At 39.9% G+C, this 27,945-nt stretch overlaps 2 protein-coding genes and 5 non-coding genes across 7 annotated transcripts; 3 read left to right on the top strand and 4 right to left on the bottom strand.

Moving 5' to 3' along the window:
• Positions 1 to 103: 103 nt before the first annotated feature.
• Positions 104 to 13,648, bottom strand: chmp4ba (charged multivesicular body protein 4Ba). The gene is made up of 5 exons (XM_061041335.1): positions 13,284 to 13,648; positions 4,772 to 4,949; positions 4,546 to 4,660; positions 3,933 to 4,059; positions 104 to 3,010 (listed from the first exon to the last, which is right to left on the bottom strand). Exons 1-5 carry the CDS (start codon positions 13,474 to 13,476, stop codon positions 2,946 to 2,948), a joined length of 678 nt encoding a protein of 225 aa, XP_060897318.1. The 5' UTR covers positions 13,477 to 13,648; the 3' UTR covers positions 104 to 2,945.
• A 1,382-nt stretch (positions 13,649 to 15,030) lies between these two features.
• On the bottom strand, positions 15,031 to 17,837 carry LOC132977345 (ciliary microtubule inner protein 1-like). Its single transcript, XM_061041872.1, has 4 exons — positions 17,504 to 17,837; positions 16,257 to 16,338; positions 15,963 to 16,058; positions 15,031 to 15,642 (listed from the first exon to the last, which is right to left on the bottom strand). Exons 1-4 carry the CDS (start codon positions 17,743 to 17,745, stop codon positions 15,487 to 15,489), a joined length of 576 nt encoding a protein of 191 aa, XP_060897855.1. The 5' UTR covers positions 17,746 to 17,837; the 3' UTR covers positions 15,031 to 15,486.
• Positions 17,838 to 19,403: 1,566 nt separating this feature from the next.
• On the top strand, positions 19,404 to 19,476 carry trnav-aac (transfer RNA valine (anticodon AAC)). The gene has a single exon. It is a non-coding gene; the product is annotated as a tRNA-Val (tRNA).
• A 653-nt stretch (positions 19,477 to 20,129) lies between these two features.
• On the top strand, positions 20,130 to 20,201 carry trnad-guc (transfer RNA aspartic acid (anticodon GUC)). Its single transcript has one exon. It is a non-coding gene; the product is annotated as a tRNA-Asp (tRNA).
• Positions 20,202 to 20,651: 450 nt separating this feature from the next.
• Positions 20,652 to 20,724, top strand: trnav-cac (transfer RNA valine (anticodon CAC)). Its single transcript has one exon. It is a non-coding gene; the product is annotated as a tRNA-Val (tRNA).
• A 4,359-nt stretch (positions 20,725 to 25,083) lies between these two features.
• trnav-cac (transfer RNA valine (anticodon CAC)) lies at positions 25,084 to 25,156 on the bottom strand. Its single transcript has one exon. It is a non-coding gene; the product is annotated as a tRNA-Val (tRNA).
• A 441-nt stretch (positions 25,157 to 25,597) lies between these two features.
• Positions 25,598 to 25,669, bottom strand: trnad-guc (transfer RNA aspartic acid (anticodon GUC)). Its single transcript has one exon. It is a non-coding gene; the product is annotated as a tRNA-Asp (tRNA).
• Positions 25,670 to 27,945: the final 2,276 nt, after the last annotated feature.

Here is a 27,945-nt window from a genome sequence, read left to right as displayed (position 1 = left end):
ATGTCCGACCTCTCAGCGAGGTAAACTCCGCTAGCATTCACAAGTCTCATTTCAACATGGTGTCTTTGATATCAGGGCTGGGATCCAAACAGACACAAACACGTTCTTTATTCATCTGTTTCCTTTATTTAAAGACTTGGATCATGTTTAAATACAATCTCAACCATCCTTCCGTTCAGACGTGTCCCCTGACAGACGGGGAGGGTAGTGTGGATCAAACCAAAGGGGGAGGGGTGCAGCGAGCAGAAGATATATTATTATCATCGTAAAATGAAGACTAACATTAGTTATGTAAGTGTCTCCATGTTCAAATCAGATGATTCAAGAGCAGAATGGAGAAAAAAAAAAAGACTAAATATTCACAAGAGGTCACCGTGTCCATAGGCTGAAAAAACATCACACACACTCTCTCACACACACACACACACACACACTCACACATCATCAACTCAAACCATGAAGGACGTCCTCAGATTACACGTCAGTGTTAAACTACAGACTGACAACAGCAGGAGGTTTCACACGTGTTCAAAGTAAAGGTGGTGTTATACGTCCTCTGGCAGCCATGACGGAGGTCCAACAACGCTGAAGATCTAAGAACGCTACAGCGCGATCATGCTAACAGCTTATTACAGAGCGACTTTAGCTAACACAGTGGTCCCATTGTTTGGAAAACTGAAGGAAAAAGAAGGCCGCTCCTCACACCTCAGTAAACGTCTTTGTAACGCCTTTATGGTCTCAGTCGGAGGTTTTTAGTTTTTGTCAATGCAGCAGGTTAATTTTTATCAAACGAGGCGCCGAAAACCGAAAACCACACTGCAAAAACTCACATTGTATCGCAGCGTTTGCGTGTCTAAAATATCTCCTTACACTTAATATAAGAACATTCAGCTGCCGCATTTTAAGAAACGTAGCACGTACTTTCTGCTTTGTCGTTTGTTTGGCAGCTATTCTTACTCACTACAAGCAGTTCAGGCCTTTTTGTACATCTTAAATAAGGTGTGTACCTGGACTGTCAGGTGAAGGGGGCTTATATTAAAGTGTAATCAGATGTTTTCGACTAGAAGTGAGAGAATTATACTCGTTAAGATGTCAGTTTTTTGAGTCAAAGGCACAGAAATATTATAGCATCCGGTCGGGACATGGTCACATCTGGCTCAAAAAAAAAAAAAGAGGGGCGATGTGAGGCGGGGTGCCCAGAAGGCCACACTTGAGTACACAATTCACACTGAATTGAAATCCATAAACAGTTTTAGCAGTTGCTCCCAGCTAACCCACCAGGATAGATTCAGGTTACTGGGAGGAACTTTTTGGGTTTTACCGAATTTAGTGTCGACTCCTGTGGACAAACGGGTTGATAGTCTCTTTTCTGTACATGTTCAAGACGTGTTTTCTCACAAACGAAAAAGAAACCCTCTTTTAATTAACACGTCTAACATGCACTTTGTTGTAGGACAAGAAAGCTGCTTTGATGGCGTGTTGGTAATCGCCTCGTCTGACGCCTTAACCCTCCGGCAACAGTTTCAGAAAATAAAAATAACAAAATGGGAAAAGGTCAACCTTGTCTTGTTTGCTTGTACAGATTGTTTTCATAGACATCGATACGAGTCTCAGACAGTTTCATTACCAGCCAAAAAGTCCTCAGAGGAGCTTTAAAGACAATTTGAAGAGACTTCGAAGAATCGAGAATTTATCAAACAAAATTATATTTGTTAATTCAGCAGTTTTTCTTTTTATGTGAATTATCACACGCTTCCAAAATCTGTGAGAATAATCCAAAAGAGGTCAAAGGATTTCACGCTTCTGTCTGTCACACAGGAGGCCAAGATGGTTTTTTAATTAAATGATTACAAACATGAAGTTGTTAATGTCTGGGAGGCTAGAAAAAGCGTGTAAGGTCGTCTGAATGTTTGATGCTTTTTGATACCAAATCTTTTAAAACGATACGTCTGTAACCGATAATACAAAAAGCATCAGAGCGCTGTGTAAATTAGCCAAATCCGCTAGCAACGTTTCGATACCAAAAAATGTATTTGTGCATTCAGACTGTGTGCCGGAGTTGGAGTGTCCAAGACTTGTGTTTTTGTTGCCATGGTATCAAACAGGTATGAGTATCGCTTGATTTTTACCAGTACAGGTTATTAAATGAAGCAGCTGCTGCGTATTATGATGTTAAAAATCTCGTTCTATTACCAGTATTCTTCCTCCAATAGTTGTTGTCTTTCCTCCGTTGGCTGACAGACAGATAAAACATATGAACCTCCCGTTACAGAATGTTTTCATAGCTTTCAACGCGTAATCAGCCTGTAGTTTAACTGTGACATTTCAATGAGAAAAATCCTCAAGCTTTTCATTCCCCTTCGTTTGCTGCTGCCAAGGTTTGGCAGAGAAGCTGTGGATGGTTGGATGTTGTCGTCGTCATCGCAGAAGAGCAGAGAGATGAAGACGCAGGAAGCAGAAAAATGGCTGAGTCATGTTGTCTTTCTGTTTAGTTTTTCCCCCCCAAACATTTGTTGATTCTTCACATTCCTCTTAGAAACAAGCCTTTCCCCTGTTCCTCCGCACACCCTGCCCTAGAAGTATGCACTTGTACCCTCCTGACTTAAGTGCTCACTTGTGCGCTCTTAAAGAGACCTTCAATATAGAGAACCACAGGCTGCTAAGGGCACGACTTTTACTCAGTGCCCTTTAGAAAGAAAGGAGTGTGCAGCCGGAGCAAGAGAGATTCTAACATTAATCAGAGGAGAACAGCCTGGGTGCATTTCATTTGGTGTCAGTGAATTTGTGCACAAGTGCATACTTCAGGATGAGGGTGAGGTTAGATGTTGGGACGTCGGCTTTAAGACAGAGCAGCATGCCAGCAGCCCAGAGTCCCTGTCTCTCTTCCAGATGTCTGAGAGCAGCCTGGTAGCGCAGAGACAGACAGGAGAGGGGCGCTGGTTAGCTTAGTTAGCGGCCCAGGCCTCCAGGTCAGCCATGTCATCCTCGTCTTCTTCCTGCTTCTTCTTGGCTAAAAAAGAAACGAGCAGAAAAGAACAAACACTAAATTCAACTGTCCTATAGTGTATTGTTCAGTGATGTTGATGGTATGCTCTAGGCTTGGGCGGTTTTAAGGTAAAATGGCAAAGGTATCAGTTTCATTTCCATCAAAAAATAAAATAAAATAGGCGCAGCTTTTCTTGACTTTATGGTAGAGGTTTCAGAGGCATAATATTTTGGGCCGGGGGGGTCACAGACCAAAACATTTGTCTGAAATCGTCACATGTGAAGCTACTCAAACAATCAAATCTTTTTGTCAGAGTCAACACGCCTTTTGAGATAAAACAGGAACACAGAAGCGGAGGAACTTAGCATCATCCACAGCAAGCAGCTGCAGAACAATATTCAAATGAAGGCACACAAAGCTTCTGTTTTACGACGTAGCAGTGGACTTCTCTCTCTCTCTGTCTCTCTCTCTTAACTATATGGATAGAAAAGGTCGACAAAGGGGCGCAGATAGCTGAACGGGTTATGTTGTGTGACCCATGTACGGGGGCTGAACTCCTCATCGCAGCGGCTCTGGGTTTGAATCCGACCGTTCCCCTTTGTATCATGTCATCCCCCACTCTCTCTCCTCTCAACACTTCCTGTCTCTCTTCAGCTGTCCTTCATAATATAGGCAAAAAAAACGCCCAAAAAATACCTTTTAAAAATAGTAAAAGGTGGGAAAATAGCTATAAAATAATATACTTGGGCGTCAGTAAATATGTTGACAGCATGACGTCTATAAACATGAATGATTTAGCCGGCTCCTCTGAAGTCTTACAACGTGGTCTTCACTGTAATACCGTTTACCCCGGGACCATGTGGGGGAGGTTTAACAAAACTCCAGTGCGCTGCATACTTTTCCTGCTTTAGTTAAATAGAAGTGTTATTTTAGTGGCATGTAATACCTGGTTTAGCAGGTAGTGATGTAGACGGTACGCTGGGTAGAGGAACGTCCGCTGCTCCTTCGATCTCCAGAAGATTCTGGTCGAGCTCTTCCTGTTCCAGCTCCTCCAGCTCAGCCATAAGCTCATCCTGAAACCAACAGACACAAATGTTTGAATTCAAGCAGTCGAGTTTGAGCAAAGTGTAACCGCTACCTGGTACCACTGGATTGATAGATTGATATTCTATACAGGAAGCATCGAAATAAACAAACCTCACACCTTTACTACCTTCAGGAAAGGTGCCAGGTATTATTTTGATGCAGCCAAGGTACACACACAACCGCATCCTGCCCCACAACAATGCACACTTGCACAAAATGTTTGTAGGAGAAAAAACCTTCACAGTATCATCAAATCTATTAACATTTCTGCACGTGTTGGGATTTGTTTTTTGATTCTCTGCAGCAGCACCTTCTGTCAATAATAAATAAAGGAAACTATCATATTTTGTGTGTTGTTGTATCAAAAGATGTGGTGTTGCTTCAATCTTTAAAATGTACTTGTAATGAAATAACTGGTTTAAAGACAGGTAAGGTTCCTGAGAGGAGGAAAGGGTTCTCGTGTTTGTCCTTACCTCGTCAAACTCTTCCCCGAAACCAACCGGTCTGGAAATAACGTCCGAGATTTCTTGAGCCACTTCTTGTTGTTCTGTGATTTCAGCCATTAGATCGTCTACTTTGTCTATGTCCCTGTGAGAGAGAGAGAGAGAGAGAGAGAGAGAAGAAATTATTAAATATATTCATTCATGCAAATATGCTTCAAAATGAACTAATAATCTTCCTCCTTAAAGATTCTCTTACATGTTCTCATGTGCGGCCTTCATGGCCTTGGCTGCGTAGCCCATATTCTTGAGCACTTCTGTGTTGGTGTTTGCGTTCTCTAGCGCCTCCCTCTGGAACTCGATGGTAGACAACGTGCCGTCGATCTGAGCCAGCTGCTTCTCGTAGCGCTTTTTTCTCTTCAAGGCCTGCAGGGCCGCTGAAACACAGAAGAAAGGTCAAAGTAAGTTCAGGAGACAAGAGGAGACAAGAGGAGGCTGAGGGTCCTTTCTGGACGAGCTGTGGAGTCTTAAGTCTGGTTTAAGCGAAATGACTATTGTTATAGTTTCTAATTCTGCCACATTCTCCGCTTTTTTATACAGGAAACCATTGTGACTGAAACTGAGCGCATCGTGTTGGAGTAGAAGCTGATAAATATTGAGCAGCAGTTGATTACGCCGGCTTGTAGCGTTCTTCCTTCTACAATTCACTGAGCAGACGCTTTTATCCAAAGCGACGTACATCAGAGAGTAAGAACAACACTACAACAACTCTAATCAGTATAGAAACCATCTTATAAGTCATCGTTATCAAACAAAATCCTTCAGCAACAGATTCATGAAAACGGCGGCAAAATTGTAAATGTTGTAAACCCAGAAATACGATGATACCCAGCGGCCCAATCACAAGTTTTACGGTTGCATGCATCATTTCAACGCATTGTAAAGGCCCTGACACACGGCAAAGAGCTAGTGGCAACGAAGGCAAAAAAGTTGGCAAAGACTCCAGCCGACGACCAACCACCACATACGCTCTGCACATGCATGAGAGGAAATAACTCTCCATGCCAGCAGGGGGCGGTAGTCTGTTTTAACACACCGCTGTCGCTCACCACTCGTATTATAGGTGGTCTACTAATGGAGAATAATGTCTGATAAAAAGTTGAAAATGGCGCTGGCATTGTCAGCCCTTGGTTTTTTAGTGGAAAAAGAGAAGAAGAGGCGGAGGAGACAAATAAGGAGAAACCTCACTAATGGGTGAAAGCATGGATACTACAGCGGCATGCTCAAGGGGCGTTACTGAACCTGAGTCGAGAGAAATGAAACCTCCCAACAGCCAATCAGAGAGATTCCTTTCACCGACGCCGATTCAACATGTCGAATCGGCCAAAAAAAGGCATACCGAAAAAGGGCGACGACCGCTCACCGACGGTCCAACCAGGACCGACGGCCGTCAATCTCCTTGGTGTGTCAGGGCCTTAAGACTTTTGAGGAGGTGCACGACAGGCTTCGCCGTAGGTACAGAACTATGGGAGGTATAAATGAAGCTTTAGGCAGTTTACAGTCCTGCATGTTCTCTCAGTATAAAAACAAACTAGTAGGTGTTAAGGACTTTTTTAGGGATTAAAACGTGTAGTCTTCATTTACAGTTGTTCTACAACACTTCCAGTGAACATGGGAGAGTGCAACACAGACGCATCCCAGGCAGTGAGTGATGATTCCATGTTCTGCGTGACAATGCAGCAGAAGCACTTTGCTTTTTTTTGGTGAGTGATGGAGGACAGATTAGCGGCAGGAGCATCAGGCCGACATCTTAGCACGCTCACTGAAGCCTCGTCCAAAATGACCACGATCAATATATTTAAGAGTGTGACATGACAGTGGGATGTTTTGGGATTTGGGGATAGTGTGGTGGTCAGATTTTATATGGGTTATAAAAGGGATGATAAACGACTGTTATTACCCGTGCTGGTGTTTCAGTGATGTTTCATTATCTTATAACCAGAACTCAGATGACCATGATGTATGTTTATAGAAACATCTGATAGAAGTTCATGTAAACTGGGCACATTTATCAGCACTGAAGAAATTAAAGCTGTCACCCACCCAATCCCCACATACTCCGTCAAACAGCCCCACTGGATCTGTTTCTGTAACATGAGTGAAGCAGACCGCAGCCATGATCAGCTGTACACACATCACAGGAGAACTACAAGATCTCAGGAGAACTACAAGATCACAGGAGAACTACAAGATCACAGGAGAACTACAAGATCTCAGGAGAACTACAAGATCATGCAAGAGAAAAACATGCAGACAACATGTTGCTTTGTCTTTCTGAGGATGATTTGTTGTTTCTTCAGCGCCTATTTGGATGTAATGTTAATAAAGTGATGAAAAATATGATCCTGAGTGTGTATATTGTGTTTTATTTTGAAATTGACCAGATGCTCTGTGAGTTTCCTTGTCTGACTTCCTGTCCAGGTCGTTCTATTCTGTCCAGCTTGATGTGTGCCTGCGGCGTACTCCGTCGAAAATAGACTCGCAGCGTATTTGAAACAGGGCAGAGCGTAGTGACGCTGCTGGAGACGGACCGCGGCGCCCGCTGTGGAAACACAATGATTGACTAGAGTGGCAGCAAACTACAGCGTAGTGCGTCGTGCTGACAGCCCGCGGCGGGCATGGAGTATGTGGAAATTGGGTATTAGCCCATCAATGTATTTAATACTGAAGTGGGAAAAGCGATGTCTGTACACTCTGTGTGCTGAAACCATAGCAACAATCATCTAAACTACAACGAGGGATTCCCCTGTGATGTGGCGTTGGGAAACACGTCACCAAGGGAGCCGGTGATACAAATCTGCTGAGTCATACTTGAGGAGGAAGGGAGGCGATGAATTCACCAGAGATGTGAAGTGTGTGTGTGTTGGATTAAAGCTTCAGTTAAGAATCAAGGTTAGAGGATAAGAGATACGACGAGTTCCACAAGGTTTAGCTTTTTAAAAAGTTAACTGGTTAAGATTTGGGTTGTTCTTGTTGTCGCCCTCATGTGCAGCAGCGGGGAACTGGAACTATTTGTGAACTTCAGTAAAGGTGACGTGATCGAGTGATCGAGTGTTCGAGTGTAAAGTTCAGTCCTGATGTTATCTGGTTCACACACAACAAGACATCGCCGTTAACACAGTTCAAACTCCTGCAGACATCAAGAGAATTAAAATATTACTTTAATTCAGAACTTTGCTGATTTCTTTGGTTAGAAGCCGCTGAATAAGCAAACAGTGGGCACAGTGAGAGGGTTTTAGAGCAGACAAAAAACCCAGACAGGGCCCTGATTACAAGCCCATAACATCGCTTGGAAGTATCTCTGAGGCCCTGTGTCTGCCTAGTGTTTGTTTCTGAGCGCCAGTGACTTTTAAAAAATGTTTTTAATGAGAGAGAGCTCGCAGTAGAAAGCGGCCGCCTGGAGAAAAAGTGCAGCACCCAGCGTCTTTTTTCCAGGCGCTATGCCTTTATTGTGCGCCCGCTCCAAGCACTCAAGTTTTAAATCTTTCAACTTTTCAGAAAGGCACTGTTGACCTCATCAGCACACTTTTCCAATTGTATAATATTCCCCGTAGTTTTGCCGCCCACAGATCGTGTCTTGTACCAACATCATCCTCGCTCCACGTCTGATCGGGAAATAAACGATCCCAAATATAAAACATGCATTAAAAAGTGACGACGCAGTGTCGGTCACACAGCGGTCATTGTCAACACACACACAAACACTTCGTGCAAACGCTCCCGAGCACACAGCCAGCGCTTTTCTGCCCGGAAATAAACGCTGGATGGACACAGGGCCTATCTTACCATGTAGCTCTGCCTAACAGCCGGTGTACTCTGTTCAATTCCGGGCTGATTTAGATCCGATTTCTTCAATCGATTTAAAATCGTGATGAATTTCATCTGAAAAGAGCGCTTTACAGTGGTGCACCACCGCAGTTCACAGCCCGATCGGCTGCTCCCCAAGATGATTTTCTGGCATGTTTTCAATTTTGGTCGTACGACTGCAAACACTCGCACAGTGAGAGCAGAGACACGAGCTGATTCCTGATCGTGTCTGCACAAACAGAAAGCGTCTGAAACCAAACCTCTAACCTTAACCTCCATCCCGACTCCACTCAGAGTGTGAGCCGTCATTCCACCGCACCTTTTCTACAGTCCTACATGCCGGGCTTTAGTGAAGCCCCACAAACCAACCCACTAACAGAACTCTAAACACGGGCAAAAATAAACAAATGAAGACAAACTCTTGAAATGTTACGGGCAGCATCCGAAGCTTTTCAAAAATTATGGTCTGCAAGAAAAACTTCAGAGACATCTATGTACAGCTAATCATGCATCTAACAAACAATGGTTAGAATAAATAAATACATAACTGGGTTTTATTTTTTCACAAACACCTTCATCAGCCTCCTGCATGTTGTCTTTCTGGTCCACAGGAGCCAGACAGCCGCTGACTGATCCACCTCATCTGATTAAATCAGCACTCAGGTCTATTCCTGGACTGATAACATCATAACCAAACCTCATACAAATATAATCCGAGTACTGTACAGCTGTGTTCAGACTGTACCCTGTTTCACAAGGTCGCTGTATTTCTATGATCTTGTTTTTATCAAACGTTCCTGCTCTTTTCTTTTACAAACACCATGAGCATTTCACAGGTAACATGAGTGTTACTAAGTTATTAATATATCTGGAGGAAGCCTAACCATTGTTAAGGATGATTGGGAGAAATTATCCATTAAAGGCAGGGTTGGTAATTTTCTCCAGATCCACTTTTTCAGATTTTAGATAAAATTGTGCTGACAGAAATGAATAACTCATGTGCTCCGAAAAAGGAACAAAGAAAATCTGTCATCTGTAGTTGTTTCCCATTTCAGGTAAGCAAGGGCAAATCAGGAGTTGAGAGCATGTGCAGCAGCAGGTGGCCACCCAGAGAAAAAGCGCAGCATCATACATCCTTTATCCGAGCGCTTCGCCTTTTTTGTGCAACCGTTTCGAGCGCTCCTAGTTAAAAAAAAGTCATCCTCCTTGTTGCGACAGGTTACGGCATAATTTTGATTTTTTTCTTGAATCAAATCAAGTTGTTGCAAAACCACGATGATGACATTGTCTAGGTTTTCTTCCACATCGTTCCACCTTTTTTTATAACTTTAAGGAAGGAACTCATTTTTGAGCCTTAGTGACAGGATGAAATATGTTGAAAATCAGGTTTCATTGTGAGAAGCTGGTGTCCCATGTAATGAGGAAAGAGACGTTTAGATGAGCTGACAGTGGCAGTGGTCTGTGAGTATTCATGGTTACATAACAGATCTCTCAGAAACCACAGCTGGCAGTCTGACTTTACGTAAGTAGTTTTTGTGGTGTGCCAAACCTTCGTGCAGCAATGATCAGCATCCTTCCACACAATCTTACTATAACAATAGTTTGGATTCTGTCCTGAAAAACTTCCATCAGAGACATATAATCGTACAATGACATGGCATTTTTCTGTTTTTATTACTTTTATTTCTTAGTTCAACTAATGAGCTTCGACTTAAAAGTAAAAAATCTGACGATAGTGAAACCTGTTTGGATTTGACGGCAACAAAATAATAGAAGTCCTCCTTGTCAACCAATACAAGGATAGTTTTTAGTTTCTAAACACACCTAAAATTCCTGCACAATGTCTGAATTGCACAACGACATCTGCGAATGTTTCTGTACATATTTGTGAAATTTAAACAGTGTCATCTCCCCCGCTCTGTGAGTTTGTAAGAGACATAAACTTGACTTTTGCAGCTTTATCATACTACAACAGGACTTGAGGAAGATCATTATTTGCCAACCCATGAATTTGAATGGACCTCCCCTCAGCAGATCTGGGTTAAAAAAATGATTATTAGGTTGTTTTTTTAAAAGTCTCTGGCTGTTCGATACTATGGATAATTTAAAACACATAAACTGTAACATTTTAAAACATGTGGTATCGAAAGGCTTCAAAGGGCATCTGTTTCCTCTTTGTCAGTCACAAGATATACTTTCTAGTTTTGCTCCAGAAAGTTGACTATGAAACATTTAAGGCTCACAGTTTGAATTTAATCAGTTTGTTTAAACTTTATAGTGACACTCCCATGAAGCCAAATGTTGTTATGTCAATAGAAGATATTTGCTGTTTTCACAGCTCTCTAAAAAGTACAGCAGACCTTTTCACAACGACCATTTCATTTTCAAAGTCGTCCAATCAGGCATCTCTGCTCGTCAACATAGTGGGAGAGTAACTGTGTATGTGTGAGTGTGTAAAAGGTCCAGTTAGCAACGTTAGCACCAGCCAGTTTGGTTCTTGATTTTCCTCATCTACAATTCTACAATTCACTTAGCAGACACTTTTATCCAAAGCGAAGTACATCAGAGAGTAAGTACAACACGAGCAAGGATCTAGAAAAAAGGAAACAATGTCAGTAAGTGCAAGGCATTGCACAGAGGCAAAGAACAACATTGACGGTAGTTCTTGAGAGCTCTAATCAGTATAGAAACAATCTTACAAGTCTTTGTCAAGTGAGGTCTTGCATGAAATTTTGCGACTTGTGGTATGCAGTGGAGCCGCACCGGTAGATGACTTTTAATCACGTCTTGTCTTTTAGCTCTAAAACACGAGCAGATTCATCCTCAGTTAAGCTCAACAAACAGATAGGTAGTACTACACGCTTCTGCAGAAACACAGCTGCTCAGGTTTACAGAAAGCTGCATTTCTTCCCCCACATATTGTATCATTTTGTGCTCAGCATCCATCCCTTAGTCAGACCTGATTATCTTGTTGACAGTTATAAGGGGCCTGTCGCTGCATGCGTTGGCAGGGAGTTGGTGTGTTACATGAACTGCTTCCCATAAATCATCACAAAGCAAACAGGTGTGTGTAGTACGAGTAGGATCTGAATTTGATCTGGATCCAGCAGTTACTATTTTTGGCTTGTTTGATGTCTTGGCATTTTCCCTTTCCCCTCCCAACCTATAAAATGACAGTTTGTTAAGGCCTAAATCTGCTGAGAATAAAATTGTTTTCTTCCTTGCAGAAGGTTTTTGTGTTTATAATCATCAGCCATAAGTGTGGCATGTTTATGCTGCAATAAAAGTCCGCTGCGGTGCTCAATGCTCCAGCACGCATTGGAAGAAGAACGACAAGAATCCCATAAAAGAATTTGAGAGTCTGGTCGTCTGCTGTGCTGAGCTGCAGTGAGCTCATCAACTGTGGACCTTTACAGCATTATACTTGTGGCAAAGGCTTCACAAACACAATATAAACCTGTTTACACTTCTACCCTACTTATCTACTTATCAGTCACAAACCTGTCCGTAGTCCTACTCACTCCCTGTCAACAGTGGTGGCCTAAAAGATAACCTGAAATGACCTCGTTTTGATCATTTAAAGATTTAGAAAACATACTAAAAATCTTAGGTTGTTGAAGAGTCATTAAATGCTGATTTGAGTGAATGTATCTATGGTTGAAAACATGCTCTGGCTGTGATAGTTACAGAGTTAGATGGCTATTTACTTGATAAGTCAAGACAATCACATAAACACCTACAAGGACACGTTCAGGAAACTGTTTCATGACCTGGATCCGTCGTTACACAGCGCACACACTCATATCTCAGCAAGTTAACAGTATTTGTAATTTGGGCAGTTTCTAGGCAAAACCTCTAACACCACTTATTTCAAACTATATTCACCTGACAAGTCCAGGTAAACATATTTTATCAAGATATTAAAGCAAAAAATACGGCCTTGTGTGAAGTGTCTTGAAATTCGATGTAAGGCATGTTAATTTAATGTAGCACCCCTCGGACACCAGGCAGTTCAGAGTGATTCACACAGGCACAAAAAGCATTTCAAACATGTACAATCTGTGTGTGATTGTGCTGCTTGTCCTCAAAATGTGGGGTTCATATTTAGCTGTTTATATGACCTGCTGTGTGTACTGTTGCAAAGTTTGTTAGTTTGTTCTCAAATTCTACAATTCACTTAGCAGACGCTTTTATCCAAAGCGACGTACATCAGATTGATCAAATTGTTGTCTTAGTCTTTCTATTTTTCACTTTTTTAACGTACAGTGTCTTTGAGTCCTTGAAAAGTGCTTTATACATAAAATGTATTATTTTGATTGATCTAAAGTAGTTAGTATGACTCATTTTTAAGACTTCAGTCAATAATGCCTGCTACGTTTACACATATTCTTACTCATTACAAGCCTTCATGGCCTCATTTGTTGCTTTGTATACCTTGAAATAAGATGTTTTATCTGCACTTGTCAGGTGAATTTGTGTAATTTGACATTTTTTACATGAAATTTGACAAATATACTTGCTAAGATTGTAGATTTAGCCGTGTGAGTTACTTTGGGTTGGGTTTTATTGTCACGGATCTCAAGGTTGACAGCTTCCCTTGACGATTTCAGCCAAGCTGTCAGTACAGACTAAGACGACTTTTATAACTTTATCTGAGACATTTTTAGCTATACTTTGTCCCGATAAATTCTCCCTGGTTAATTTATTTAAAAGCATTCGTGCTAACATTGTTCTGCACTTAAAATAGCTTTTAAAGAGTCAGGCGGTCGTGAGGACAGCCGCTGTGTTCAGGTCCAACCTGCCAACTTTCCTCTTCCTCATTGGTTAGCCTGCGGGCTAACTAACTAACTATCCAACTAACTCGCTAGCGCTCTTTAAAACTAGTTCAGGATCTTTTTTCTCACCTCGTTTATTTTTTGTGCCGTTCTTCTTCGCCGTCATGAGCTCCTGGTCGATCTTCTTCTCTAGGAAATCCTGTTTTTTGGCCAACATCTCCTCGGTCTCTCGGAGTTTCTGGATAGCCTCCTGGGGTGTCGCCGATTTCCCACCCTTTCCCCCGCCACCGAATAACTTCCCGAATAAACCTCCACCGGACATTTTGCCACTAATTGTAAACAATTAGCACTGGATTAACCGTAACCAAACAGCGCCGGTACTGTTACTCCGAGCGGGTATTCGTTAAATTGTCGTTTCTCTCGGTAACTCCCGTCGCCGAGCTGCGGTTCGGCTGCTGTTGTTGTTTTTGTCTCTTCTTCCGCTTTTCCAGACAGGCCTCGTGATGTCATTACGTCAGCGCTGTTAGGAGGCCTCGTGATGTCATTACGTCAGCGCTGTTACGTGACTCATACTTGAGGGGAATTTCGCCTGACAAAATATTTCCACACTCAGGTTCTTCGTTGAATTTAAGTCACTTCATAACACGTTCAATGAATTATATGTTTTTAATATTTATCACATTATATTACTGATATTATATATTTGTACAATCATAGCGGTATTTATTTTTTTATTTTTTTGAGTGTATTTCGATGTTTTTATAAATATTTTACCATTAATATCCTATTTCATCCGTCATGTTGTGAAGTTGTATTTTAATTGGTTGAGCAGCTCTCAGGTATTGTTGTATTATTGTTTGTTTGACATAATGTATAAATAGTGCATTGTTAAATAAATAAAAAATACAATTGTTATTTTTTTTTAATATTTCCAAACATAGGAATTTAATTTTAATTCCACTTTTAACAGATTTATAATTCTAGAATTATAGAAATATAATTTTGATTAATTGAACCCATTTCAAGGCCATGGTGATTGTGTGATCATGTGATGGTGATTACTATAATAATAACAATAATAATAATAGCTTTATTTATATAGCACCTTTAAAAACAAATGTTTACAAAGTGCTGTGACAGACAGAGCAAATACAGCAACACGACAACAGAACAGAGATCAACAGAGGGGCCAAACAGATAGGGCAAAATTGTAAAAATGTAAATAACAGGAATAATATAGATTCAACAGGCAGGTATGGAGAGGCAGTTCAGTACAATGAATGAAAATTAGTTTAAAATCTACCAGGAGAGAACAAAATTAAAATTGAGGGAGAGTGGGACGACATCACATCACAGGCTGTAAACACAGAATGAAGATAAATAGAAGGGATAAACAGGACATTGGTTAAATGAATAAAGGAACAGAGAGCTGAAGAGTTAAACAGTAAAAGGAGTAGGAATTTAAAAAGACTAAGAGCAGTAAAATGAATACAGGAAGGGATACACTTAAAGGTTAAAACATTTAAAGATGAGAAAGATAAAAAGGTTAAAATCAATAAAATTAATAAAAGGAAGGGATTATTATTATTAGTAGTAGAAGTAGTAAGGCAGGGTTTTTTTCTTTAATTTATAGAGCACATTTCAGCAACAAGGCGATTCTACGGAGTCCCTGAAGTTTCTTTTTTTTACTTTTTTGGACTTCAGGGGACTTGAATAAAAACAAGAAGCTTAAGTACCAAATATAAAACTATAACCTCCTCTCAGTGTTATAGTGCTCTGAAGTCCCTAACTTGAACCCCCCCCCCCCCCCCCCCCCCTCTCAGAGAGCAGAACAAACACCTAGCTGTGGGAGTGTCACCCACCTGGGAGAGGGGTTACTGCCCTTTGTGATGTCATGAATGTCTTTTCTGTAAAGTGGAGCAGGATTGACTTTTCCTCTTAACAGACAAGGGAAAGAGAAACACAGTATTTGGCAAGTTTTAGTTCATTTCAATTTTTACAACTTTATCAATCTAGCCAATTGGTGTGAGGCAGCTTGCACATAAAGGAAAACTAACAGCAAAAGGAACATGGGAAATTTAGTTTTTAATAAACAAAAATGTCATCACAACTTTATTAAACTGATTTGATAAAGGTCAAACATAAGAATTAATCCACATTTGAAATCTCCCATAGTTATTGAAAATCTGTTATTAATAAAGTGATAAATGCTGGTTACCAAATATACGATTCACTATAATGCAGCTATAAAATCATAGTGAAGTATAGGTGTTAAGTCAGATAAACACGAAGAATGTATGTTCGGCAAACCACAAAGATTTGTGGCTTCCTGTCAGATGCAAGCGTTGAGCGGCCAGCCAAGCTCCTTCAGAAAACTACGCCTCCCATGATGCACCACGCCAAACTTTTCGAGTTGAAGATCTGGGTGAGCCGAACGCCAGCCAATCAGAGCCTGAGTCGTCCGAGGGACGGTAGGAGACGGGCCAACCTGGAGGCAAGAAACAATGTGGACAGTCAGTCAGTCAGTCAGGTACGTAGAAAGGTGAGAGGTAGGTAGGTAGCTTGTCAGGGTGGGAAGGAAGGAAGGTAAGTAAGTAGGCAGACAGGCAGGAAGGTAGGAAGGTAGGAAAGAAGGATGAGAGGAAGGAAGGATTGTAGGATGGAAGGATTGAAGGAAGGAAGAGAGGAAGGAAGTTAATTAGGGGAGGTGAGAGATAGGTAAGTAAAAAGGCAGGCAGGAAGAAAGCAAGGATGGTAGGGAGGGAGGGAGGGAGGGAGGGAGGTCGGTAGGTAGCCCAGCTAGTGTACCTTGTTGTCTTTTTCTTGAGTGGTCACAGGTGGTTTCAGGTGATGTGGAAGCTCCTCTCTTCCCCCCTCCTTCAGTTTCACACTCTCACTCTCGTACTAAAAGGAGAAAGACAAAAACTTGGAGTAATTTTGTGTTCTTTGCATTTCAAAACAGGAACACAAAGGGGCTATTTTTGTTGTTGTTATTGGTGCCACATGCTGTGGTACCAATTCAACACTAGAGGGCGCTCATCACCATGATACTAACGTGAATAGAAAATATGTCTCAGACGTGTGTGTGTGTGTGCGCGTTACCTCTTTGTAGGTCTCGGTCAAGAATCCCCACTTGTTGGGCCAGACATTTGCAGCATCCTTCTCCATTTTCACATGTGCTTTCCTAATGACACACACACACACACACACACACACACACACACACACACACACACAGCTTGAGCTTCAACAACCGGCTTAATAGTTCACGGAGAGGATGTGAAACCCCTTCTTTTAACTTCTCTAACAAGTTCTTGCTCAATATAATCTTCTTTCCGCGTCCTTATTCTCAAAGAAAGCCGAAGGAATCCAAATACCTAATCCATAATCAAATCCAGAAAGATTATTGGGAGATAAAAGCATTTCATGTTAACATTTAATGGCTATGATTTATGATTTTCCTCAAGTCTTGATATTGATATAAAAAGTTGGTCTTAATCAAATTAGTATGAAAGGGTTACTCTTAAAAGAAACTCTTGACTAAGGGTAGTTCAAAAAGTGATTCACAACATTTAACACACACAAAAGAGCATTAAATATTCAAAAAATTAAATAAATATACCCCTGGAAAGAAAACTTCTGTAACACTGGTGAAGGAACAATAACACTTATGTGGGCTTTTCATACTCTTTACTTCAAGGTAAAGGCACATTTTTAGACGTGCACAGTCTGATTTGTTTGTATATATTTACTCAGTATGGCTTTTATTTTGAAATGTAAACATGCAGAACATTTTGGCCTACAGAAATAAAGTGAAGTTGACTGATGATTTTGGAAAATAAAAGTAGGATGTATACAAGAACTTAAAAATAAACTTCCAATATGAGGCAGGTTAAGGAATCTCTCGCGCTTCAGCCGCTCCACAAACGGAGGTCAGTGCTCTCAGACCTGAGACGTTCAAAGTATGATTCAGTGAACTCCTTCTCTCAGATAGACTATAGAAAGAAAGTACAGGAGCACTCGAATCACTTTTATTATACCAAATACATTTTTCCTTAAGTGATTCGTGTGCTCCAGAATTTTAATTTGGATTCTGTCAGAGAAAAGGAGTCCACTGAATCATATCAGATATGAGGCATTCAGTCATTCACAAAAGCATGCAGGAATACTCTTCAATCAACACGGATGCATTACTCCGTCTTTATGTTAGAAATGATCCACACTTAATCATCCTTCTTCCAATTCAAGGTGAGAACACTTTTCAAATCATGTATCCCTTTTTTTATAAAAAGATAAAAATAAAAACAACTAAACAAAGTTGTGAGAGAAGTAAGAGTCAGCAGTTTTACCAGATTTCATCCTGATGGACAAAGTTAAGAGGTTCAGATGTTCTCTGTGAGTCCGCCATCTGTCCCGACCACTGAGATGTATGTGTGTGTGTGTGTGCGTGTGTGTGTGAGTGAGAGAGAGAGAGAGAGAGATTGTGTATGTGGCTTCTCTTTCTCTCCCTGGCTAATGTTTCACCTGTGTGTAAGTCACACTGACAGACCTGTTTACCGTCGCCATGGAGACGTGGAGTTCCCTGACACATATATCACCTCTCTCTGTCCTGTGTGTGTAACCGTGGTGATGCTGGGATGGACCACCAGCAGAGGGTAACAGGGGGGTCAGACAACTTTGTGTGTTTTTATGTGACTCTTGTGGTATACACTGTTCTGGTCATGACGGCAAAATCTTGATAACTATACAACTGATCCTATAAACTTTGGTACGATGTTTGATGGTCTTCTCGTGACACTTAATCTTGCACCATCATTAGACAGTGGCTGCTGGTGCATTGTTCTCCAGGGTGGGCCTGGTGGATGTATCTAAGTTTGTTAGCTTGATGCTAACACATGACTAGCTAATAGAGACAAATAAACAAACAATAAACACACAACAAAACACAGCAATGCTACAGGCTGGTCCATGTAATGTCTTTATTAACAAAGTGAGATAAGGGACTTCACTTAGTAACACGTGTTAGGGAATGATATAACATAAGTAAGTATGATATTAGGCCCATTGCTCCCAATCCAAAAGTGTCACAATTGTCCATCTTATCATCTATTTAAATCCAGATTATAGTAATTGTGAACTCCAGAAGGTTCCAGTGACTTCCTCCTTTTATGTTGGAAAAGCCAAGTCCTTCCATTGACATAGTGTCTGAGTTTATCCAGAGTCTCAACCTCTGAGATTTCAACACATAAATAGAAGGAGGGCCCTTACATCCACTTCATCATTATGCCTTTCCTTGCTAGCACTAAACTGGATCTCATCCTCATGTTTTTATTCAGAGATACAGTGACCTTTCCAAGCAGACAAAGAAGTGGGTTTCCTGGCACCAAGCTGACCTGTTGCTGTGCTAACACTTGTGCATACAGCCTTTCAAAACATAAAAGTTTTTTTGCATTCCCACAAACAATGCAGCCTGATGTGTAGCCTACATGACGTTTACATTTAGGATAGTTTGGTGAAGTCCCTGTTTTATAGATAAAGTCTACGGAGATATGATTGAAAATATCATAGCCTATTGTAAATCTGTATATTGAAATTCTGGGAGGTAATGGCAAAATCGCATCCCTCATATTATTAGCGAATCTATTAGGCCTACACATACAGGGAAAGTACACCTGTCTTTAAAGTTAACACAAAGTTCAGGCTTTACATCTGAGAATAGAATTTGGATATAAAATGTTTGTTTTTGTTGCTGTTTATAGATGAGAATATATATACAACGTAGGATTAGGGCCATGTTAATTTTTTATTTTTTTTTATTTCGAGATTAAACTCGAGTTCGAGACCAGCCTGCGCAAAATGATGAAAGTAGAACTCTTAAAGTATTTTCCTCTGTAGACAACTTCATCCAAGTCAGTGTGGTTCTTTATTCAGAAAAGCCACAGTTTCCTGCAGTATCTTTTCAGGATGCTGATATGTTATTTTCCCATTCATTCTCTATGGTAGTCCTCATCACTACGGATGTAATGTTTCACCCTTTTGGTAAAGGTAAGGAGACCACGTTTCTTAACATTTCAATGTTAGTCATTGCAGCAGCAGCAGAAGGATAGACCACTCTGATAAAAATCTTAATTTTATCGCATGACTATGTCAAACAGTCCGACTTTAGATCCAAACAATTGTTATTAAATGCGGTCCATCTTAATGAAGACTGCGTATTTATACTATGACGTCACACACGTAAGACAGGTAGTTTCCGTAGTGTAGTGGTTATCACGTTCGCCTAACACGCGAAAGGTCCCCGGTTCGAGACCGGGCGGAAACATGTTTTCGTTTTCTCTTTTCTAAAACATGTTCTATATCTCCCTGTCTCGTGGGACTTCAGTTACTGTGGTCCTTCTCTCTGGAACAAGCTACCTGCTGACCTGAGGTCCATCAGTGTCTACTTTTAAAGCAAAACTCAAAGGTGTTCTCCAAAGCATATGGATAGTTACTTTTTGTAATGTGTTTTGTGTTATCAATGAGGAAGGATTGATTCCTGGCTCTTTCAATGCACCGCTGCTCAATAATAATAAAATGAAAAAAGGCCTACAGCAAAGGTAATGTAGACTATTATACTTTTTATTTACAGTCTTTATAGTTTGTATAGGTAAAAAATGTACCTAAACAATACATGTATGGATGATAATGTTTATACAGACTAGTCTACTCTATGAACTATTATTTGAACATCCACATTCATAATATTGTAGCCTTTTATTATTATCACTCCACAGTGCACACATATTAATTTCCAGGTGTTGTAATCTAGATCATTAATTTAATCTTTCCTGCTGCACTCAGAGAAAATCCACGCAGATGCAGGAAAACGTTCAAACTCCACACACTAAATGTAAATGTTGTTTATATTGTTTCATAGTTTAAATTCTGGCATTGAGTCAGGAATAAAGTCACGTGACAGGAGCATTGTGGCAGCTATCCTCGTTAGTATAGTGGACAGTATCTCCGCCTGTCACGCGGAAGACCGGGGTTCGATTCCCCGACGGGGAGGTTACCTTTTTTTCTAACCCCAAAAAACAACGACCTCTTTCTTCTTTCCTCCGTGCAACCATATTAAAGATTTGATCATATTCACAACACTGGGAACAGTAACAACCTCTAGGGCAAATTGGCAATTTACACCAGTACCTCATTATCAAGTGCAATACTCCAGAACTTTATTAATCCGTCACTTTACATCCCGTAGCAGACAATTCAATCACTTTAACTATGAAAGTCACTTTATCCTGGTTTGTTCTGAACATCCAACAGACACTTTTTATGCTTGTTTTTTTTTTATGTTCGAAATTAAATCAAACACAGTACCTCCTTATACTTCCATGTGTGCATGGACAAAGATTTCCAGATAGTTCTTATAAATCTTCACTATTATTGCTTGTTTTTGGTTATTGGTTTTCTGGCGTACTTATAAACAGGGAATGATGGCACACGTTGTCATCAGTTTCCGTAGTGTAGTGGTTATCACGTTCGCCTCACACGCGAAAGGTCCCCGGTTCGAAACCGGGCGGAAACATGTTTTCTGTTTTTCACTGTGATTATGTGATGTGTAAACATAAAGAAAGAACGAATCGTGACCCAAATAATTGCAATTTAATTGAATTGTGAGTTTGTGGACAGTACCCAGCTCTAATAACAACAATCAACTAAAAGACTAAACAATAAAGATACATTTAATACAGGTTCAATGTTGTCAATCATTTTAGGAAGATGACCTGATAAATCATTTCATCCAGTGCCTTTTAAATAAACTGGTGGTGAAAACTGTGGTCTTGATGGTGTGAAAACAACAAACTTTTTTTTGACTTTCTGATGCCAATGTTGAGCTGAACCGGGGTCCTTACCTTTACCAAAAGGGGGAAACAGCGCCATCAAAATCTCCATAGTGGCCAAAATTATATTAAAAAGAGGATTTTCTGGCACAAACTTCACCAACTGACAAGGTGCATGAAGAGTGAATGGCTTAGAAGAGGTCAAAATGCTCCAGCAACACTTGTAGTAAGAAGATCAACTTTTTTAAAAATTTAGACCGACGCGTTTCCGTTCGTGGCCTTCATCAGGGTCATCAAGAAACAGATTTACAAACATCATTTAAATAGGGTGGGTACACAATTGAAGGAAAGGTAAAAAAAAAAAAAAAAATCAAAAAGGTGGGGACAACCAATCAGATGCCTCCACATATGTGTTTATCAGCCAATAGGGCACATGCAAGGTGGGCTGGTTTGTTGGCCAGGTAACATGGAGGTGAAGGGCGTGTTCTAACAAGGCTGACATCACAACTGGTGAACAGGTAGGGATCAAGGAGAAGGTTAAGGGGGGGGGGGGGGGGGGGGGGTTAAAAGCCGAGTGAGAAAAGGTGAAGAACACTAAGGAGGCTTTTGACACAAAACAAATACAACAAGGGATTTAAAAATAAATTAAAAGAATCTTACAATATGTCTAAAAATGTATATACTAAACAATGCAAAATATTGGAAGAGCATAAAAACATTATAAGAACTCATTGATTGAAAACTCCTCATTCATCCCACCTGGAAATAAACTTTTAAAATCAAAAATCCCAAAATGTTTCCTGATAAAATGAATGTTACCACCTCTTGGGTTAAGTTTGATGGCTTCTATGCCTAGGAAAAAAAGAGAGGAGATGGGGTGTTTTGCTTCGTTAAAATGTCTTGCAGCAGGGCTGTTGATGTCGTTCCTTCTGATAGCACTCCTGTGTTCAGTGATCCGTTCTTTTAGACAACGGGAAGTTTCACCTATACATATGTCTTATTACAAGGACATTGAATCATATACACCACATTTTTTGATTTGCATGTAATACAATCCTTAATATTAATAGTTTTTCCATTGGTAGGGTGAGTAAAATATTTGAGGTTTTTGGTATATTGGCACTTAAAATTACCTTGGAGGGGACTTAACAGAAGTTTATCATTACGGTTTTCAGAGGGTTCAAATGCCCAAATCACTGTGTGGCTTGGGAGCTGCACTGCTGCCAACCGCAAGACCCTGCAGCGCACAGTGAAGGCCACTCCCCTCTCTTCTGGACCTCTACGGTACCCGCCTCACCCGCAAAGCAACCAGCATTGTGCGTGACCCCACCCACCCCTCACACAGCCTCTTCAGCCTCCTGCCATCGGGGAGACGGTACCGCAGCCTGCGGGCCGGCTCCACCAGACTGGGAAACAGCTTCTTCCACCAAGCTGTCAGGAAGCTTAACGCTCTCCCCTCTCTTCCTTCCCTCCCCTCTGCCCCCACGAACACTGGATGTTGAAACCCCCTCCCGTTTGCCACCAAGAACTCTGGAATAATAACTAATTATCAATCAGTTAATGCACACTGCACATATTGCACAAGTTTACTTTTTCTTAAAATTGTATTTTATTTACCATTTTGCACAATTTAGAATTTATTACTGTAAATATTATTTATCTTATTTTTACCTCATTTTATTTTATCTATTTTACCTCATTTTATTTTATCTATTTTACCTTATCTTTTTACCTCATTTTGGTTGTATTGCACCGCGGGTCGGAGACAAACGCAATTTCGATTCCACTGTATGTCTGGCATATTTTGAAATTGACAATAAAGTTGACTTTGACTTTGACTTTGATTTTGTCCCTTATATTTCTGCCTCTTTTAAAGGTCACCATAGGTGGGTCGTTAAAAACACTTTGTAATTGTGGATCATTTTGAAGAATGTGCCAGTGTTTTAAAATGATATCTTTGATGTTTTTGGTTTTAGGGGTAAATGTAGTGCAGTAGACAAGGTGTGGCTTGGATTTAAAAGATTTGTTAGTGGGCATATATGCCTCTCTGCTCTTTGAATCCACCTTGTTCTCTGCATTTACAAGCCAATGTTCTTGGTAATTTCATTCCCTAAATTTGGTCAACATCTCTGCTTTGCAATTTTCATATTGTTCAGGGACAGCACAGATTCTTTTCAGTCTAACAAGTTGGCTTACTGGTAGACTTTTTTTTAAAGAGGAATTGGATGAAAACTTGCTGCATGGAGAAGTGTGTTACGGTCTGTAGGTTTAGGGTACAGAGGCGAGGAGAGGACATTATCTTTTTTAGTTACATTTATGTAAAGGAAATTGATTTCTTCAAGGCTGTAGTTAAGTGTACATCATTGAAAAAGAAGAAGTTCCTCTTCAGAACAAAGGAGGCCAAATTGACTAAAAAGGTGATAGAAGGAGTTCTTACTGGTCCGGTGTTAACAAAATATTCAAGTGTGTCTAGGCCTTGCTGATGATCAATATTTGTATATAAGGATTCAATATCAAGGGTGCACATGATTACAGTTCTGGATCAATTGAGACAATAGTTCTGCCAGGTGGTTGTTGTGGGTTTTTGTGAATTTTAGGTAAAGTATATAAAAAAGCTTTTTAGCAGAAACTCATTCAACAAGAATTTTGACTCTTTTTGTGAAATATCGTCATCAGGGAAACCCTCTTCAAGTAGAAAACGTAGCTCTTTAAGATATTGTTTGGTTGGGTCACATTTTAGTTGTTTATAAAAGGCTGTATTTGAAAGTTGACTAAGAACTTCATTATCATAGTTACATTTGTCCATGATGACAATAGCGCCTCCTTTGTCTGCCGCTTTTATTTTATTATTTAATAAAACTTTTCTTTTTAAGATGGTTTTCGAATTCTAGTTCTACAAGTCTGCAATATGTTTCTATAGAATGATTTCTATTCTTAGGTGGATAAAAATTGCTATTTAGTAGAACATCTTCAGGACCAGAATTCTGAGATAAATCTTTTTTCATGAAAAATTCTTTACGTCTGACATCTCTCAGAAATTTCTGCAGATCTAAGAAGCGTTCAAATTGACTTACAGATGAAGCAGGAACAAAGGACAGGCCAAGTTCAAGTACAGAGAGCTGTGTGGATGTCCGTTCAGTTTTGCTTAAGTTGACAACAGCAGATTTATTTCCTGGACTAGGGATCTGGTCCATGGACGCAGGCCTTGGTCTCTTCCTCTTCCCCCGCCGTGTGCGTTTTGCTTTGGACGTCTGTTGTTCTGTGGTTTCAGAGGGGGGGAAATGGCTTTGGTCCAAAAAAAGGGGACGGGCAGGATTGCTTGGGGGGTTGTGTTGGGCCTTCTTAGAATTTATACTTTATTTTAAAGTATATATTAGTATATATATATAAAGTATATATATATTTCTTCTTGTTGGGGGTGGTGGGTGGAAGTCTTCTCCTTGTGTGTGTATCCTTAGATGAGGTTTTCTGATTCTGTGTTGGATGTTGCTCAGGTGCGGTGGGGACTTTTCTTGTAGAGATTTGGTTATGTTGGCACCGGGGATATACATATCCCTTCTTCGTCCTTCTCATCTCTTATGAATTTGTCTTTCTTAAGATCTTTGATTTCATTCTCATAATCAGTTAGTTTCATGTCAATGTCCTACATTTGTTTAAGCACATCACTGTTATCTCTTGCAAGAGTTTCAAGATGCTGTTCATTCTTTCGTACCTCATTTTGAAGTTTGTTTTCTTCCTCATTAAGGTACTGTATGGTGACGGCCATCACATCCGTAGTGATAAGGTCTACCGTACAGAATGAATGGGAAAAGTTAAGTTAAGGACTACTACGTGCTGACTAGGGTTCAAATGACGAGGAGAGCAACCTTTTCCCAAAAACATGGACCTCTTTCTTCTTTTTATAGCGATTATGATCAAACCTTTAACTTGGTTGCACAAAGGAAAGAAGAAAGTAGCGTAAAAAGAGATCACACCACTGTGAGGTAAGGAAGTATTATCAGGACAAAGTGTATATCCTTTGTCTGCTACCTCAGTGGAAACGTTGAATAATTATGTTTACTTTGTTTGGACATTTTATTAATCACACTTAAAAACCGAAAACATGTTTCCGCCCGGTTTCGAACCGGGGACCTTTCGCGTGTGAGGCGAACGTGATAACCACTACACTACGAAAACTGGTGACAACGTGTGACATTATTCCCTTTTTATAAGTACGCCAGAAAAACATAATAAGCAATAATAGTGAAGATTTATAAGAACTATCTGGAAATCTTTGTCCATGCACACATGGAAGTATAAGGAGGTACTGTGTTTGATTTAATTTCGAACATGTAAAAAAACAAGCATAAAAAGTGTCTGTTGGATGTTCAGAACAAACCAGGATAAAGTGACTTTCATAGTTAAAGTGATTGAATTGTCTGCTACGGGATGTAAAGTGACGGATTAATAAAGTTCTGGAGTATTGCACTTGATAATGAGGTACTGGTGTAAATTGCCAATTTGCCCTAGAGGTTGTTACTGTTCCCAGTGTTGTGAATATGATCAAATCTTTAATATGGTTGCACGGAGGAAAGAAGAAAGAGGTCGTTGTTTTTTGGGGTTAGAAAAAAAGGTAACCTCCCCGTCGGGGAATCGAACCCCGGTCTTCCGCGTGACAGGCGGAGATACTGTCCACTATACTAACGAGGATAGCTGCCACAATGCTCCTGTCACGTGAGTTTATTCCTGACTCAATGCCAGAATTTAAACTATGAAACAATATAAACAACATTTACATTTAGTGTGTGGAGTTTGAACGTTTTCCTGCATCTGCGTGGATTTTCTCTGAGTGCAGCAGGAAAGATTAAATCGATGATCTAGATTACAATACATGGAAATGAATATGTGTGCACTGTGGAGTGATAATAATAAAAGGCTACAATATTATGAATGTGGATGTTCAAATAGTAGTTCAGAGTAGACTAGTCTGTATAAACATTATCATCCATATATGTATTGTTTAGGTACATTTGTCCTGCATGTGACAAAGCCATTAGGCTACCTATACAAACTATAAAGACTGTAAATAAAAAGGATAATAGTCTACATTACCTTTGCTGTAGGCCTTTTTTCATCTTATTATTATTGAGCAGCGGTTCATTAAAAGAGCAGGAATCAATCCTTCCTCATTTTCTAAAGTTTCTGCTGAAGTCTCCTTGTTTTAAGGAGCAGATCTTTGAAGAAACCAAAAGAACAGACCAGAATAACATCAATCTTATTCACAAATCCTGGTTCTGGACTTAAGTCCAAAAATGTCTTAGATGTAGATGCATCCTTTAAAAAAATTACAACTTTAGATTTAAAAGCTTTTTTTTCAATGATTGTTAGATTTTCTGTTATTTGATATTGATAGGCTATTTGTTGCAAACATGTTATTATCAGTGCCTACTTGTTCTTAGTTTGATACAATAGCAATTGTATTTATATAGCACATTTCATTACAGATAAGCTCAATGTGCTTTACATTGAGATTAAAAACTAAATCAAAACACAGCATACAAAAAAACCCAGTGTTTCCACATCAGTGCTTTATAAATAAACTTCTATCCTATCATTAATAACATTCAGAAATGTCATCAATTAAGTCAAAGACACCACAAAGCAAGAATCAGTTCCCACAAAAGTGATCATACACACATTCATAAATAACTATTCATATGCTTTGGAGAACCGATTTTGAGGTTTTGAGTTTTGCTTTAAAAGTAGACACTGATGGACCTAAGGTCAGGAAGCTTGTTCAGGAGAGGACCACAGTAACTAAAGGCCGCTGAGACACGGTTTTTAAATGTAATTGAAATTGATGTTTGCACGATCGAGTTTTTGTTCTCAAGAGAGTTAAAAAAAGAGAAGTTCGTTGTTATGAAGTCATTATAGTTATTAGAGCTGGGTACTGTCCACAAACTCACAATTCAATTCAAATTATTTAGGGTCACAATTCGATTCGATTAGGGCGCTACCAATATGAGATTTCTGGGGCTGATGCTAATATCGATATTGGGGGGGAAAAAATCAGATACCGATATATCAGCCGATATCTTTCTTAGATCGATGTTCAATCTGTCGAGAAAGATAGATGGATAATGATGCACTTTTATTGCGCTGATCCGTCAATTGCAGTTATCAAAAACTTGTGGAAAAGATTCATTATGAAGACAAGATGGTCACTCAACTGGAAAGTAACTCAGCATGTATGTGCTTCACCGCCTGACACTCTGGAGAGTGTTAATGTTTGTTGTAATCCATATAGCGCCCTCTGCTGGTGGCAGATAACTGCTAGTGAAATACATTGAAACTCAAATGAAATGCTTTTTGACTGGTGAATAAATCGAGTAATATCGGTGGATATCTGTGATAAAATAAGACGATATTGATAATCATCGGATAAGCTGATATCGGCAGATATTATGGCCGATTAATCGGTCGGGCTCTAGATTCAATTTCAATCAATGTGCTTCGATATCGGTTTAATAATACAAACAGATAACAGGAATACCCAGATAACTCATTACAGCACATAATTATATTTGTTAAATATTTATGTGTGCATTGTTTGTTTAGGTTTAGAACAAACTGACTCAAAAACTTATTTTATTGCACAGCAAAATCGTAATAAACATAACAGTGCTTTAATGGCATGACAAAAACTACTGGTATATGCAAAGTGCACAATTGTGGCTGATCTGAATTCACAGCACCCACAGTGCCCCCTAGTGGAGAGGGACGTCATTACAACTGAAAAAATAAATCTCAGTATTTCACTGAATCGATATTGAATTGGGAAAATAATAATTGCGATGCATCGATGATCGATTTTTTTGTGAGAATTGTTACGTGACTTTGTTATTAGGACTCCATATTTAATCAATTATTCGCATGAAGAAGAAAAAAATACAGATTGTAAATGAATAGATCACATAAAAGGCTAG

Source organism: Labrus mixtus, chromosome 7, assembly GCF_963584025.1.
Source record: "Labrus mixtus chromosome 7, fLabMix1.1, whole genome shotgun sequence".
Taxonomy (NCBI): Eukaryota; Metazoa; Chordata; class Actinopteri; order Labriformes; family Labridae; genus Labrus; species Labrus mixtus.
Note: the sequence above shows the minus strand (reverse complement) of the source record. Positions and strands in the feature narration are given on the sequence as shown.